The sequence below is a fragment of the Sphaerodactylus townsendi genome, linkage group LG05 (genome assembly GCF_021028975.2).
Source record: "Sphaerodactylus townsendi isolate TG3544 linkage group LG05, MPM_Stown_v2.3, whole genome shotgun sequence".
NCBI classification, from domain to species: Eukaryota; Metazoa; Chordata; class Lepidosauria; order Squamata; family Sphaerodactylidae; genus Sphaerodactylus; species Sphaerodactylus townsendi.
The window spans coordinates 22,297,829-22,314,009 of NC_059429.1; the positions used below are offsets into that span (position 1 = coordinate 22,297,829).

Consider the following 16,181-nt stretch of genomic DNA (forward strand, 5'->3'; position numbering starts at 1 on the left):
AGTCAGAACAGAATAGCTTTATAGTTCCATTCAGTTGTCATGCTACTACAGAAGAATTTTTTAAAAGATGTGACTATATTGTTACTTTGCATCAAAACTCAACATTGAGATAAAGTATAATGTTTTTGAGCCCTTTGATTTCTTGTTTCTTGTAGCTTATTTACAATTAGGCTTCTGAAACTGAAAATAAAATATATCTTTGAGGAAAATATTTTAAAATTGACTTTTGAGAAATTCCAAGTGTTTCAGCCTGGAAAAACTATATATATTGAAAATATTTGGATTACAAGACGCTATATATTAATTTCAGAGACCAATGTTTCTGAGTATCATTTTTTTCTGATTTTGAGAAATTTGTTTTTAATTCCCAAGAAGCAAAAAGGATTATGAAGACACTATAATATTTAATGGCAAGTCTGCTGAAGGAAATAATTTTTAAAGTTACATGGAGAAAATATTAATTATAACAATTAAAAAACCTGAATGGATCAAATTATTTACAATAGGATTCACTAAACCTATATGCATTAACACGAGAGAAAATTGGTATAAAATGTGTACTGTTAGTATTTGACTCATGACAAGTGAGGTAGGATTTCCAATTAGTACTGTTATCCAATCAAAAAGCAATTCTGCATCATCAGCTCTTCATATTTGGTGGCAAAATCTTGATGCAATCATTTTGGAATGCCAGAATAAAATAAATAAATAAAATGGCAGGTTACAATCTGCATTTATACCCAAAGGATCTTTGAATTATTGTTTCAGGATTTCATTATTATATAATAATATTTGATTCTGGCAGCAAAAATAAATGTAGCGAAGAGCTGGTGTAATTCTATGCCTCAAAGAATTATGCACAAAATATGGAAAAAGTAAACAAACTTATGAGATGCAAAGATAGTAAACAGATAAATTAATGTATTGTCGAAAACTGTCACGGCCGGAATCACTGGGGTGCTGTGTGGTTTCCGGGCTGTATGGCCGTGTTCTAGCAGCATTCTCTCCTGACGTTTCGCCTGCATCTGTGGCTGGCATCTTCAGAGAATGCTGCTAAAACACGGCCATACAGCCCGGAAACCACACAGCACCCCAGATAAATTAATGTTCACAGAATGTTGGGTATTATTTATTAACTTTTGGAAAAGGGAATATGAAATAGATATAAATGCTTATAATAATTAAAACTATTATTATTATTTAGTATACTATTAACCTGTATAATGTCTTCTAACAACATGGCCAACTGGTTAATATAATTTATTTTCACATGATTTTAAAACTGTACTCAATCCACTGAGTCTTCATTGGCATTTTATTGTAAGACTAACTTTTGAATAAGTGGTGTACTTCATTCTTCACTGCAATGCATTTAATAGAAAGATAATTGAGTAAAAACATAAATAAATGATGCACCCATCATAGGTGAAAATGGAACACACGGATTCTAAATCGGTTTAGTACCACAACATCTCTCCAAGGAAATATTGGGCTGTTGCTGTTTTGAGTATTTCTGGTTAAATGTTTCTGTCTTAATCACAACATTGCAAATTTCAGGGCTTCCAGACCAATGAATATTTCCAGTGAACATCATACCAGTGAGTGTCTCCAGTACAGGCCCTTGAACATTATCATCAGGCAGGATTTTGATCTCTATGATTATACTGGCCAGGGATGGATTAATGTTAAAACCGATTAAACTACAGTATGGCATCATATTACAAAGGAGCCAAAGGACAAAAAAAGTGCTAAAAATTATCATTTTTGGCAACGTTACAGGGCCTCTTAAATTTGACATATCTAATGGTTGAAGTATGTATTAGTCTAGTCCTTGTAAGGAAATACAAGCGCGTATACTCTCCCCAGATTGGGAATTGTGTTAGGTGAATGATATTGGGGGAACGCTGGCCTCCATTGCTAGGTAATAGAGAGCTGAGCGTTTGGGGAGGGAAGGTTCCTATAATGCCATAGAGTTCACCCCCCCAAAGCAGCCATTCTCTCCATTGCCCAGAAACCAGTTCTAATTCCAGGAGATCTCCAGGCCCCGTTTGGAAGTTGTCAACCTTACCTTGCTCAACTGGGTGCCTGGACACTGAGCTCAGAGAGGAGCAGAGAGAGAATTGGGTGCTATTTGGCACCCATCCCTTCTATCGGAAGCCTGAGCAGAAACCCTGAGTCAAGAATCTGTACTCCCTGCTGAGCTGGAAAGGGACAGGTTTGGTGGGATCTTCTCCTTCTTCAGTATGTGCTCCAACCAGTGGGATAGGGTCTTTGTAGATGGCAGCCTCTGAAATGGATAAACAAGTCCTAGTGCACAAGAATTTCTTGCATGGATCCTAGAGACCAAATGAGGGCAAGCAAATGGGCGCTGTATCTAACTGAGCCCTTTGGGGATAAGGCGGGATATAAATATAACAAACAAACAGACCATGTAGCATACACCGGTTGCTTCACCACCAGCCATCTGCCTTTGGGTCACTGTTGCTAAGTACAACCTGAGGCTGCTCGTTTTAAAGTGCTTCCTTTCCCCCTTCTTCCCCTTTGGAATGGGATAATGAGTGGCAGAGGCTTTGAACTACAGGTTGGTTGTGTGACAACCAAAAAAAAGAGAGAAGGTAGCACAGATCCAGGGCACAACACTGCCACAGAAGCTTAGGATGTACCTTCCAAGGGCTGACCCAGAGAATGTAGTACAACACACGCCATACAAAGAAGACTTATGCTAGGTAGTTGTAATTATCAGGTCTGCGACAAGCAGAAATGCACGTACACAACCATATCTTTGCTGTTTCTTCTTCTTCTACAACCTCTGTACAATCTCTTCTTCTACAACCCAAGTAACTAGCCATAAAGCTCTGATGGGCGTAACTGTAGCTTCTCCAAGAACTACCCTAAACCCAAGAATCTTTAGGAGTGGCACATCTGCACCCCTAAAATATATCAAGAGCAGCTTGTGGATGTGTTTTTCAACACATCCTGTTGTGTAGCAGTTTGTTGCTATGGGTCTGTCCCTTCACTTTGCAAGATAGGGAGGAGACTAGCAGTATCTATCTGGCTAATGTTTCAACCCCACGACCGGTCAGTAAATGAACCTGTGCACCATCTACCATTGGCTCAAGCCTATTACTACCTTATAATCGATTCATTTATGGCCACACATGAGTATACAAGCTTAGCAATCAAAGCCCATTCAGGCAATATCATTAAGCAAGGATACCTGTCTTTGGCTCCACTCTCTTACTCTAGCATCGAGTTGGGTGCCTTCCAAATTGAGGAAAGGTCTTCCCAAATAAGTGAAAGAAAAGCTAGCATTTAGCACCTTTATAGTAGGGACCACTTTTGCCAGGGAACATCAAGGGTAGGCTGCTGATGACCCTCTGTTTTATGGAGCAATTTGCTTTTGGGGTCTTATTTTGGAGTCATCATGAGCACACAGAAGGAGGATAACAAACTGATGGCCCACAAGCTGGGTTCAACCCCCCCCCCCCCATTTGCCCCTCCATTTGCCCCTCTTAATGTTAACCAAAGTGTGATATAGGGCTTTTCCATGTTCCCTTTTTCCTTGCTTGTAAGTTATTGTAAATTCCCATTTCTTCTGCAGGAAGGGGGTGGTGGTGGAATTCTGTTCTGCATGTGTTCTGCTCCCTCTAGTGGTTGATTCGATATTACATTGGTAAAAATCTAGTTTAACTCTTCAGCGAGTTGTGCCAGACATAAACGTGCAATATCGAACCTGCCACTATAAAAAGCACAACCCATGTGGAACTGAGACACACACACACACACACCCCGGAAAGAACAAGAACTTTCAAGGAGGAAAAATTAGAATAAGAATTGTGAGGAAGAAGAAGCTCTATAATGAAGCTATTCCCTCTAGTCTGAATCAATTATTGAACCTGATTTTTAGCGAGGGAGGGAGGCCAGATACTCATAGAGCATTCAATGCCTGGAGAATCTGAACAGGAAAGTTGGCTATCTCTTCTGTGAAATGGAAAAAGCTTATAATCTAAGCTCCACAGAACTCCTAGAAGACAAACCGTTTATCTGCCTACCATTGATGGTAAGAAAACACAAGGCCCTATTAGTTTACACTAGCCTATTAAAATAAATCTAAACATGTGTGCATGTTTCTATATGAAGCATATAAATACACACACACATACACTCTGCATGTTTCAATCTCAGAATATAAATATAAGTCCAAGAACAGTGAGTGATACATACATTCAGCAGCAACAACCCTCCTCCTTGTTTCACCCTTACCTGATTTCCCCCAGAACAAGATAATTGGCTTGGCTTTATTCCAAACAAAATCTACAGATCCCATGCTCTGCTAGTGCTGCCAACTGGATCTCTGCCAAGTCTTCCCCTCAAAATGCAAAGCTTTTTTTGGGTGGATTGTTTTTTTAAAAAAATGAAAACAAGCCCTAAACCATACACTGTTCAGGATAGCTCCATTCCAAGGCCTCCATCCCTAGAGAGGCTTTGATTGGTCCCTCAACCCCACCTGTCCCATCGGGTGAACCACTGATGGTGTCCCCAGCAGAGATAAAGTGGTCATTCTGAAAAGATTAACCACATGGACTCCAAGTGATTTCTTTGTCGATTTCTTTTGTCGTTGCCAATGACCTAGGAGCAAAATAATAAAGCGTCCAGGTGTGCTCCTTGGGTCTGGGCAGTATACAGCTCCATGTAACTCTAGGGAGGAAGATAACGGTTACCATGTTCTCCTTCTCAATAATCAAGCAGGTGCCTCTTTGCTGGTCCATGTCAAACGCTTCTCTGTGAAGGTGGAACTAAAGAGGAGAGGGACGAAAAAAATACGTGGGATGGACTTCTTTTGGCTTTTTTGGTGCAAAGCCCCTGTTTCTGCTGCATCTGAGTTGCATTTCATTTCATTTCCAAATGTGGCAAACAGCATGCGTCAGAGGGATGGGGGAGAAGAGGGAGGCAGCCTCTAGCACTTGTCGTCTTCTTCTGTATCACTAAGTACTTCGATGCCAGCCATCGACATCACCCCCTGCGGCACACCCCTTCTCCTTCTCCGATAGTGCCCATTGGGCATCTGCCAGCTGTGGCCTCGAGCGAGGGCCCACCGCGATTGTGTTGGAGCGGCCTTCGCTGGAGTAGCCAACAGCGGCCTCGAAGGTGAGCGTCTCCTCCTCGCCACAGTCTGAGGCGTGTGAGTCGTCCTGGAGCATCAGGTACGGCTCTGAGATGTAGCGCTGCGGGGTGGAGAGGAGGCTCTGCTTTCCCTGCGGGGAGCTGGAAGACTCAGTCAAGCAGGTGTTGTTTGTCTCCAGAGCCCCAGAAAGCAGAGGGGAGCCGCCCTCACTGTCATCAGGTGGCGGGGAGATGTCGTCACCATGTTGCATCATGGCGGAGTAGGAGATGAGGGGGCGGGATTTTGGTGGCACTGGAGGGAGCTGGCGGCGGCTTCGCCTTGGCGTGCTGGTGTCAGATAGAGATGGGATTGAACTTTCGCTCAAGGAGCCGGTGTCCTGCAATACCAGAGAGAAAACCACAGAGAGAAAGACATTCAAAAAGACAGGAAAGCGTAAGATTAAAATACTATAATTCTGTAAAATGCACAAAATGGAACTGTTCAAGAGCATTTTTATAAGAAATAGGGAAGATTAAAAATAGGTGTAGTGCTGATGGAATTTTTTATTGCACTTATTGTTTTTGTTGCGTTTATTGTTTTTATTGTAATTGTTGTTGTTTTTATGGTTTTTTGTTGTCTTCTTGTATTTTAGTTTTCGTAATCTGCCTTGAATCTCTATGAGAAAGGCAGGGGGATTAGAAATGAGGTAAGTACATAATCTAGGTAAACAAACAATTCAAGCTGATTTCTGCCTCCTCAAGGTCGCAAAAATAAGAGGGTGGGAGGTTGATCGGTATATTACGAGGGCTTTCAAGAAGTAGAAGGACAAGACATGAGCAAAGTTAGAAGTGTGATTTGGTTTCATAACACTGCCAGGTTTTGATTTAGGTGAAGCTGGCGAAGCCTGGGAGCTCTGCCAACCATTCCACAGGAGATGCTGGTGACTAGAAGGTACCACAGCCAGCGTGGTGTAGTGGTTAAGAGCAGGTGCACTTTAATCTGGAGAACTGGTTTGATTCCCTGCTCTGCCACTTGAGCTGTGGAGGCTTATCTGGTGAACTAGATTAGCTTGTGCACTCCAACACATGCCAGCTGGGTGACCTTGGACTAGTCACAGTTCTTTGGAGCTTTCTCAGCCCCACCCACCTCACAGGGTGTTTGTTGTGAGGGGGGGGAGGGAAAGGATTGTAAGCCCCTTTGAGTCTCCTTACAGAAGAAAAAGGGGGGATATAAATCCAATTCTTCTTTTCCTTGTCTTCTTCCTTCTACTACTACTAGCTGGGAGATCATCAAGGCAGCCCAGAACCCCCAGGTTCGAGAAATGAGGTGCTGAGGTAAAAGTAACTTAAATTTCTTACCAGTACTTCCTCTCACCCAGGGGGGAAAACAGGGAAAAATGGGAGGTACCACCTCAGCCATTTCCCTTCCCATCCTGCACACCGATTTACTTTCACCCCTGGCCAGTTGACATCAAAGTGAGCCAATCTTGTGTTGTTAACTGCTATATATCTTGTGGTGTTCCTCCATCTGGGCAACTTGCTGTGGAGGGAGACCGTCTGCTTCCTCACCCCCAGGTACCTTTCACTTCTTGGTAAGGGGTTTTTAAGATTACACCTTTGGCTCGATTGTGGCATTGACTATGTTCAATGCTCCCCCTCCACCCTCTAGAGACAAACTGTCGAGCTTTTTTTTTTACAGTGGTAGGAGTGCTGATCTCATGGAATGCTTCTTTCTAAACCACCGCATGTGTCAATAGAGAAATGCACATATCATGTCAGTAGAGAAGCCACATAAGCACTGGCTGCTGTTGGATTTTGGTTCAGGATGCCTGAATGAGGCATGACTGGGGTCTGTGCCTCTGTTTTTGGGGCTACAGACATGCCATGCTGACTAGTTTCAAAGACTTTTTAGGCCATCGTCGTAAGATGGTGATATACAGGGCTTCTTCTCTTTCTCCTCTGTTCAGTTGAGCCTGAGAAAGTACTCAGTGAAACTTAGGAGCTTTGAGCTTTGATTCCAATACATTGTGCTGAGATGTCAGGTCAAACTTATTCCTGGGCTGCATCTAAGTAGTACTTTATAAATTAACAAATGGAGGATTGCATCTAGGAACAGAGCCAGAGATGGGATCCAACCAGTTCTCACCACTTCTCTCCCTGCTCAATAGGGACTGGAGGTGCGTGTGTGTGGTGCCGCCACTGTTTGAATCCCACCACCATCGGAACCTGTTATTAAAATTTTTGGATCCCACCACTGAACACAGCCATCATGTGACTACACATAACCTCAGACAGTTACATCATGAGTGAAGTGATGAGTAATCAAGGCTGAAATCTTAAGGATACTTTAAGGAGTAAGTAAGCCCTATTGAATAATACGAGATTTGTTCTGAGTAGACCTGTTTAGCCTGGTTACCTAAGTGATGCACAAGTATGTCTATCTTTGTGTGAACTGGCCATATTATTTCCACATAACGAACACACATTTTGTTGATCTTATTTTCCTTGACTGAGCTTGCTGCATACATACATGTCTGTTGGGCGTCTGTGACCTGCCCTCACTAGGCGACCTGGACTGATGTCGCTCCGAAGAGTCACCATCTGCCTGCGGACTCCTTTCCTCTGAATTGCAACGGGATATGTCTGGAGAAAGTAGGTGTTTGCGTTCCTTGGAGCGTCCTCGTTCTCTGCCTCCGGACCGATGCATGTCAGATCGATGGCCTGCACAGGGCAAAATCAGGGTTACAAAGGTCCGCAGGAATTATGAGGATCATAAGCCATTAATCCTACAATCGTGCTCCGATGTTTTTTTTTATTTGTGGACCATTCCCCAAAAATGTATACGGTCATCTTTGTTCATAGGATGTCTCCAACATGAACCTAAAAAGCTAACATAAAATCTTAGGTTATAGTGTAAGATACCACAAGTGCTGTACTTTTACAAAAGTTTCTCTTGAATCCATAGAAAGAAATTTAGGGTAAGTTTTAGCACTGCAAATACAATACCAGCCCCCTTTCGGGATGACTTGGCTAAGGTCTCTTTGCCATTTAAGCACAGAACTGTCCAAAACAGTCTAATTTTAACAACACTGAATGTAGAACAGAAATTCATTTTAAAAAATGCCAACTTCTATTATCTTTTCAAATTCAGCTTCATTCCTTAATGGAGTGATATTTCTTAATAATGTGATATGCTGATACTGAAAGGATGGAAGTGTTTCCCTAACCACGGCCCTTTCTGCACGGGCCAATAACAGCGCCCTAGGGATGGCAAAAACGCCATCCCTAGGGAGCTGTTCTCATGAGAGAGCACAACCCGTGCTGCCCTCGGCTCCCCTCAGCAGCTGACACCTAAGCCGCTGTTTCTAACTAACTCTCAGCTCCCCAAAGCGAGGTTTTAGAAAACAAGCTTTAGAGGCTTCCAACCACTGCCGTGTGAACGGCAGCGCCTGGAAAAGCCATTCCCCCCCCTTTCCCCAAGCGCCCTTACCATGTCCTCGCTGGCCTCCGGTGGCGTCGCTGGAGAGCCAGGGAATACGCGCCCTGACCTGCGAGCTTGCGAGGCTGTCACATGGCGCGGCAGAAGCGAGGCGTGTCAACGCAATGTCTGTCTGGCATGACTTACCAGAATGGGACAATAAGCGTTTGAAGAATAGCTTTTCAACCTGTCAATGGAGAGCTGCACCGTCTTCCCACACGCCAGCGGGACCCGTTCATGTGAATGACCCTGACCCAACCCCCAGCATGGCCGTGCGGAAACGGCCCATTATTTCCTCAAGTGAGTAAAACAAACTGGTTTTTAAAGATGCCCTCTGAAATAGTTAAACTAGCTTTTTTCAAGACTGAAACATCACCTACCACAGATATATCTACTATCTAAAAAATGACATCTATGGTGACTAGGGGCTTAGAACTTGCATCAACTTCTTCCAAACTGCAGAAGTAGTTTTCACTGAAATCAGTGTATTATCCTTAGATTTCTCTTGAATCCATGGAAAGACCGTTTAATGAAAATCTCCAAAACGATTCTGCAGCTGAGTTATTTTTCCCCACATAAATCAAATCACCCATTTCTTGCTCAGTACCTGGGAGAGTCACTTTTTTCGACACTGGTTTGTAAGGGGTTTTGCTAGAAATTCAGAAGCTTTGTTAGATCACACAAATTTTTGAATTCACTTCTGCCACCTATCTATAATTGAAGATTTAACAACCAAAGGAACATTCAAGTGGGAAAAAAATGTTTTTATGGAACATTTTCACTTTTATCACAGAGATCTTTCGAAGCTAAGAAATAAATAGGCTACCCAAAATTGAAAATCTCTTTGTTACTCATGAATCCATCTCTAATGATTAATATCAGGTAATAACATTAATGGTGTCATCCTAAGCAGAGTCATGCCTTTCTAAACCCATTAACATTAATGGATTTAGAACAGTATAAATTTTCTTAGGATCACAGTGTCAGTCTTTAACAATCCAAATGCTGGTCCTTTATCACATGGAACTTCACAAACAAAATTGGTCCTTTATCACATGGAACTTGACACATTTTAACAATATCATCCTAACAAAAGTGGCAGATGCTTAATCCCATCATTTTAGATTTAATCAATTTAATCTTATATCTGGGAATTCCATTATACCTACCCAACAGGTGAAATAAAACTTGAATAGACTCCTTTGGATGGGACAATGCAAGCAAAATATCGCCAGCGCATGAAGAGCTCTTAAATGTCTCTGAACCAAACTGTATACCTTTTATAGAAATATCTTGTCCAATACGTTTAGCCAAAGACTCAACAGAAAATGCAAATAATGATGGAAAAAGTAGGAAGCCTTGTTTCTTATCTCGAGTCAAATGAAAATTGTCCAGAAGGTATCTGTTAACTGAGACCTTACAGTGGAGTTATGGAACATTAGTGAAATTCAGTCCATCAAACTATTACCAAAATCAACATCGAAGACAAACATGGTCACATGGTCATTTGCATGATATAGCAGTAGCCCTGGGAGTCTGAAATCTCTGGGTCAGATTTGAAATTTGGACACAGGTAAAATTGCCAGCATGTCTTGGCGAGGAGAGGGACTTCAATGGGGTATAATGCCACAGAGTCCATTTTCTGAGGTGGCCATTTTCTCCAGGTGATCTGATCACTGTCTCCAGAAGATCAGCTATAATAGTGAGAGATCTCCAGCTACCACCTGGAGGTTGGCAATCCTAGATACAGGATGATGACCACCACCACAAAATGGCTGCCACAAGAGACAGAGCCAATCACAAAATGGCTGCCACAAGTGACAGAACCAATCCCCAAATGGCTGCCAAGAGACAGAGCCAATCACAAAATAGCTACCACAAGAGACAGAACCAATCCCCAAATGGCTGCCACAAGAGACAGAGCCAATCACAAAATGGCTACCACAAGAGACAGAACCAATCCCCAAATGGCTGCCACAAGAGACAGAGCCAATCACAAAATGGCTGCCACAAGAGACAGAGCCAATCACAAAATGGCTGCCACAAGAGACAGAGCCAATCACAAAATGGCTGCCACAAGAGACAGAGCCAATCACAAAATGTGAGGGATCGACATCATGCATAATGCTAATGGAAACTTCTGAACAGTTCAGGCAGAAGTTCAGTTTAATGGGATGCCATTTAAAATGAAAATGCTGTTTAAAAATATTTTCTTGCATACACCTACAGTCACACAGTAAAGACTCTTTGGCTGTGGTGGCAGAAGCTGGCAAAGCAATATTTTTAAACAACTGCATAGTCGATCAGATCTCCAGAGGCCACTCAGAAACCTTTCTGGGCAAATGTACTACCCAGTTTCTAAAAAACACCATGGTGTTGTGGAAAACAGGAAAAGGATCTTTCTTTTGAAGCCAGGAAAGAAGCACATCACAAGGTCAGGATGGAAAAATACAGTTAGGATTAGTTGAGACTCCAAAAGCAGGGCAAAGGGCATGAGTTTTATGGGCAAACAGCCAAGATGCATGCTTAATGAACTGATAAATATTAACTGACACACCCAGGGCTGCATAGTGGGCATCAATAATGAACATACAGGAAGAATGTGGGATGGGGGCAACGTATCAAGGAGTGACACGTGGAAAGTGGTCAGAAAGAGTGGAATTCCTAGTACTTTTAGCCTACGAAGGAGAAGAGAGGGATGTGCGTATCGGAAATAGGGAACTGTATATATGTGCATGTATTGTGGAAGGTGGGTGGAGTCTGCCCTTTACAGGGACGGCTCCCCTTCCTTCGTAAATAAAGCTTTTCAGAAACTCTCTTCTGTTGGCTGGCTATTTGATTAAAGGAATCTTAGGCACCACAGTGTTCATGGGCACCACGTTGGAGCCCCTGCTGTAAGGTCTCAGACTGGTGGATTAGTACTTCGCTTTCCTAGTCTGCCAATGATCCAGCATCACACCTATTCATTAGGCTTCTTCTACCCTTTATGTGCATGGTCATCCGTTGCGTACCTGGATCAGACTGTGGACGCAAATCTTACAAGTGATGTGCCCCCACTTTTCTTAAGGTAAGTCCATGAAGAAATCACAAACAAGAATAACGATTTCATGGGGACTAGGAGGTAAAAGTTAGGACCATCTGCAGCTTTTACAGGAAGGCAGGAAATGCACCCGGGTACGTTAGCGAAAACAAAGAACGGTGTTGTAGAAGAGAAGCCCACACAGACGCCAGGGCAGCTATTGGTGTCAGATATTTTACAGCTCAATCCAAAGAATTCTCCAGGACAGGCACTGGTGTGGAGCTGAATGACAACTAATCTCCAAGTATGTGCTAGAATGAACCCAGTTATATTCCTTCTCTCGCTTAGAGCTGCCAATTCCTTTCCTGGTGGGGTCTCCCAAACAGGGCACCTCTTCTCATCCCGGAGTTGCACCACGCTAGAAAAGTTGCATCTGCCAAATTTCTCCAGGAGGCATGGCTCTCCAAGAAAAGAATTGTCCTAAGAAAAGTGCTTCTCTAGCTTTTGCTTTGCCCGTGCTGCTGTAGGAATATTGTACTCACAGGTTATTGTAGGAATACTGCAGGAATATTGTACCCACAGAAGTGCATATTTGCAAGTTTTATCCTGGCTACTATTCTGCTTTTTTTAAACTTTCAGATTCCTACAATTTGCCGGGTGCTTTCACATCTTCTTCCCCGGTGCTTAGTCGAAACCCTCACCCGTGCAACTGTTGAATCTTGCCTTAACTTCCCCAACCCTCCTCTGTACAGCATCCATGTACCTAAATGCACAGAATGATGCAGCCCACGTCTTCTCACACATACAAAGGAGTATGACTGCGACGCCCACGGCCCTTCACACAGCGACTCTGGCTCCCCATTCACTTCATGAGTAAGTTGCAAATGACATTTTTATTGCCAAGCTCTCTCTGGGATTGCTCCAGCCTCTTCTGCAGCCCTGCTTTCCCTCTATCTCCTTCTCATGCCTGTTCACTGCTGCCTAGGCTCAAGTCCTTTTTCTACAATCCCTCTGCTTCAACATAAGTAGAACTCGCCAATTAGGAAAGTCAACTGCACACAATTACAGCATCATGCCTTCAAAAGCACTTTAGAAGAGGTGCCCTCCAGGTCAATTCACACAGCTCAGAACCTTTAACTTAGCTTACAGTCTGATCCTATGTTTACTCAGAAATAAAGTGTCTTAATTTAAGTAGGAATTGCTGCAAAGTAAAAATAAGCTTTTCTATACACCGTAGTTAAACCATGGTACACCAATCATATTTTTTTCTCGTATCTAATTGTGGTGTGTCTACCTTTGGTCAAATCCCCACTACCGTCTTAGCCAGGTTTCAGAACACAAACGACCTCAAACCTGGGGTCGCTCCCCACTCACCATTAGCCGCGGGGTTTTCTCTTGTTCAGACGCGGGGAGCCAGGACGTTCCCCACATCCCCAGAGTCCACTGTGCGGCTGCGCAGAAATTGCCGCTCTTCCTCCTCCCTGGCACGCGTCAAATCTGCTCTTCGAAAAACAAACAGCAACTTATTTTTTCCCAAACCCAGCTTGGCGGCGGAGTGAGTGAGAACGGAACTTTTCGAACGGCCTTGATTTGCTTCGAGCGCCAAGAGCGAGCTTTCCGGGCTTAATCAGGAGTTTCCCTCCATTTTGTTTTGGGGAGAGGCGTCACCGACGAGTCTTGTGCGGAATGAAGCCACATGAAGGCGATAGAATCAATCGCTGACACCCTATATTACAATGCAGGCATTGAGGCGGTGTGCACAACGTGACCTGACAATATTGTTCCCTTTGTTCGCGGTTTATTGCTGCAAATTCACAGTGAATTTAGTTTGCGAATTCACACAGCGAGGTGCTGCAGAGCAGACCAGACGAGTAGTTGGTGGCGGCGGCAAGAACTGATTTTCACTTTCTTTTTTTATGCTGACGTCAGCATGTGCAGAGCGTCTCAAACAAATGGCTTCCAAAGCTTCCAGCGCCTTTCTGATGACGTGCAGACATCCGAGCCTATCAAAACAACCTGCGTCCCAGCCAATGAAAATGGAGGCCCGCCCTCCCTCCATGACGCACACCTGTGCCAGCCAATGAAAACGCTTCATTGCCTCTATTTCCACGAAACTCCCGTTCTTGGCCGCCCGCGTTAGCTCCTTAATGGCAAATGAGTGGGAAGCAAATAGTCTCCGTGGTCATAAGCCGTGGAGGCTTTTCGGCGTGGGGACGCTGCGGAGTTGCACATGAAGAGGTAAGTGGGGAGCGACCCCTGGTTAGTTTGTGTTCTGAAACCTGGCTAAGACGGTAGTGGGGATTCGACCTTTGTTTAGTCACCATGGCTGATTACCCACGGCCAGTTCTGTCTCGCCCTTGCCCTGCTCAGGCACAAAAGTCACGCCAGAAGCGCTCTTACTTTCCGCAGGGAAAACAAAAAGCACAGGCGGGGCAAGAGGAAGTGCACCCAGACAAGAAATCTTGCCCCGAAGTGCTTCCTCTCTTGGTGCATGGCAGGAAGGAAGCACATTGGGACAAGATTTCTTGCCCCGACACATGGCAGCTGCCCCGTGGGTAATCAGCCCATGATTACCAAAGCAGGGGACATTGGCCCTTTCCGTACACAAGTCACCTAAAATGTTTGCAGAATGTTTTCGATCCTCACCCCCTTACCACAATGTTTGTCTGCGCTCACCCCCTTCCAAATGTTTCATTGCTGCTGTTTTGTGCCTCCCCCACCCCAACACACATCACAACCTTTGCAAAGGAGGCAGCAAATTTACTTTTGCAAAGGTCATGGCAAGCTTCCCCACCCCCACCCCAAACATCCTATGCTAAAGCAATAAGTATAAAGGAGACTTCCAGTGGGCAAAGGAGTGACGGAGGGGACAGGTTTACAAAGATTTCTAGAACCTTTAGTGCACTTGTAACTAAATGTCCAATTTCTAATGATTGTCCTGATTCTGTGCAATTCGCCTTGAGTCCCTGTGAAAAAGGCAGACTATAAAGAATGTAAACCAAGTAAATAAATATAGTTTGCTAAAAATATGATTCTTAATCAGTTAATAATATATCATGTTAATACTTATGCTATGCTTCAGTTCTGTCGGGTGTTCCAGACCTTCTAAAACCCTTAAGGCATTTGTTATTGAATGCCCCATTGTCTGTGATTGTCTTGACTCATTTTATGCAATTTGACTCAAATCCCTGTAAAAAAAGGTAGACTTTAAAAATGTAAATAAAAACAGCTGGCTGTACTTAGGATTCCACTGTGTAATTTTTGCCTTTTATTTAACGTGCCACATTAACACTTATGCCGCGATTCCGTTCTGCTTAGGCTATGCTTCCCTGTGAGAATGATAGACAATAAATGACAGAAATAAAAGACAATGAATAATATAAGGGAAAACCACAATGAGAACTGAGAGAGGAGGAATCCAATGTCAAAAGTGTCTGAAAAGTTGCTGGCAAATATACATGAGAGCTCAACACTCCAGCTTGGTCTTAAGTTGTTCTGAAACTCCATGAAAAGGTGAGCGGAGGATATTTTTATACCAATATTCACAATTTAAGAGAAAAAAATGTTTTAATGTTCCAAGAGTGTGATCATGGCCATGGGTGTCTGCGGGTAGTGATTAATGATGTCTGGTTTTGATTCTAGAGTAGTCCCTCTTGAAAAAAACCCCAAGATTAAAAAAAAATATTATTCCCAATAAATGATATGGATTGGGGGGGCAGGTAAAAAGAAAAGGGGGAGCCTTGTATTGGCAAGGAGGACTCACAAATTTGTGGTGCGATCCTCAGCATATATGCTCAGGAGGATGTATATGGGTTCAAGCAACCAAACATTGGTTAAAAATAAAATTGTAATCCCCAGGCACTACTGTCTCTCATTCTTTGAAATAACCTCAAGAACCCAGTTTCTCCCTTTCAGCTTGTCTGGCTACTTGCATCTGCTGTCCCTCCTGCTGGCAGATATCTTTGCAATCCCCATATACCAGTGGTTCTCAACCTTCCTACCTACCTCACAGGGTGTTTGTTGTGAGGGGGGAAGGGAAAGGAGATTGTAAGCCCCTTTGAGTCTCCTGCAGGAGAGAAAGGGGGGATATAAATCCAAACTCTTCTTCCTAATGCCACGACCCTTTAATACAGTTCCTCATGTTGTGGTGACCCCCAACCCTAACATTTATCCATTTTACAGAAGGAGAACACTGATGCAGAGAGTTTTAGGCGATCCCTGTGAAAGGGTCGTTCGACCCCCAAAGGGGTCACGACCCACAGGTTGAGAACCGCTGCCATATACAATGGGTATGCCCATGCCAAATCAAAAAGGTCAAGACCAAAGAGCACAGGTGTCAAACTCACAGTCCTCCAGATGTTATGGACTACAGTTCCCATCATCCCCTGCCAGCATCTGGAGGGCCGCGAGTTTGGCACCTATGCCATAGAGCATATACTACTCTTATTACAGTAGCATTTGCTCACAATATATCCTACCACTGACAGCAAACAGCCCAGAAAAATCAGTTATATACCTTTCTCCTTTTCTTGGAGATAACACACAATGTAGCAAAATTTTGCCTGAATATCATATGTAACC

The 16,181-nt window shown here is 43.5% G+C and overlaps 1 protein-coding gene across 1 annotated transcript in view; it reads right to left on the minus strand.

Moving 5' to 3' along the window:
* Positions 1-1,111: 1,111 nt before the first annotated feature.
* The window catches only part of CACNA1E (calcium voltage-gated channel subunit alpha1 E), a 485,501-nt gene continuing 470,431 nt past the window's right edge, over positions 1,112-16,181 (minus strand). Inside the window, 3 exon segments of the mRNA XM_048497813.1 lie at positions 1,112-5,077; positions 5,079-5,501; positions 7,634-7,824. Of these exon segments, the coding sequence (XP_048353770.1) occupies positions 4,958-5,077; positions 5,079-5,501; positions 7,634-7,824 (734 nt within the window). The 3' untranslated portion in view covers positions 1,112-4,957.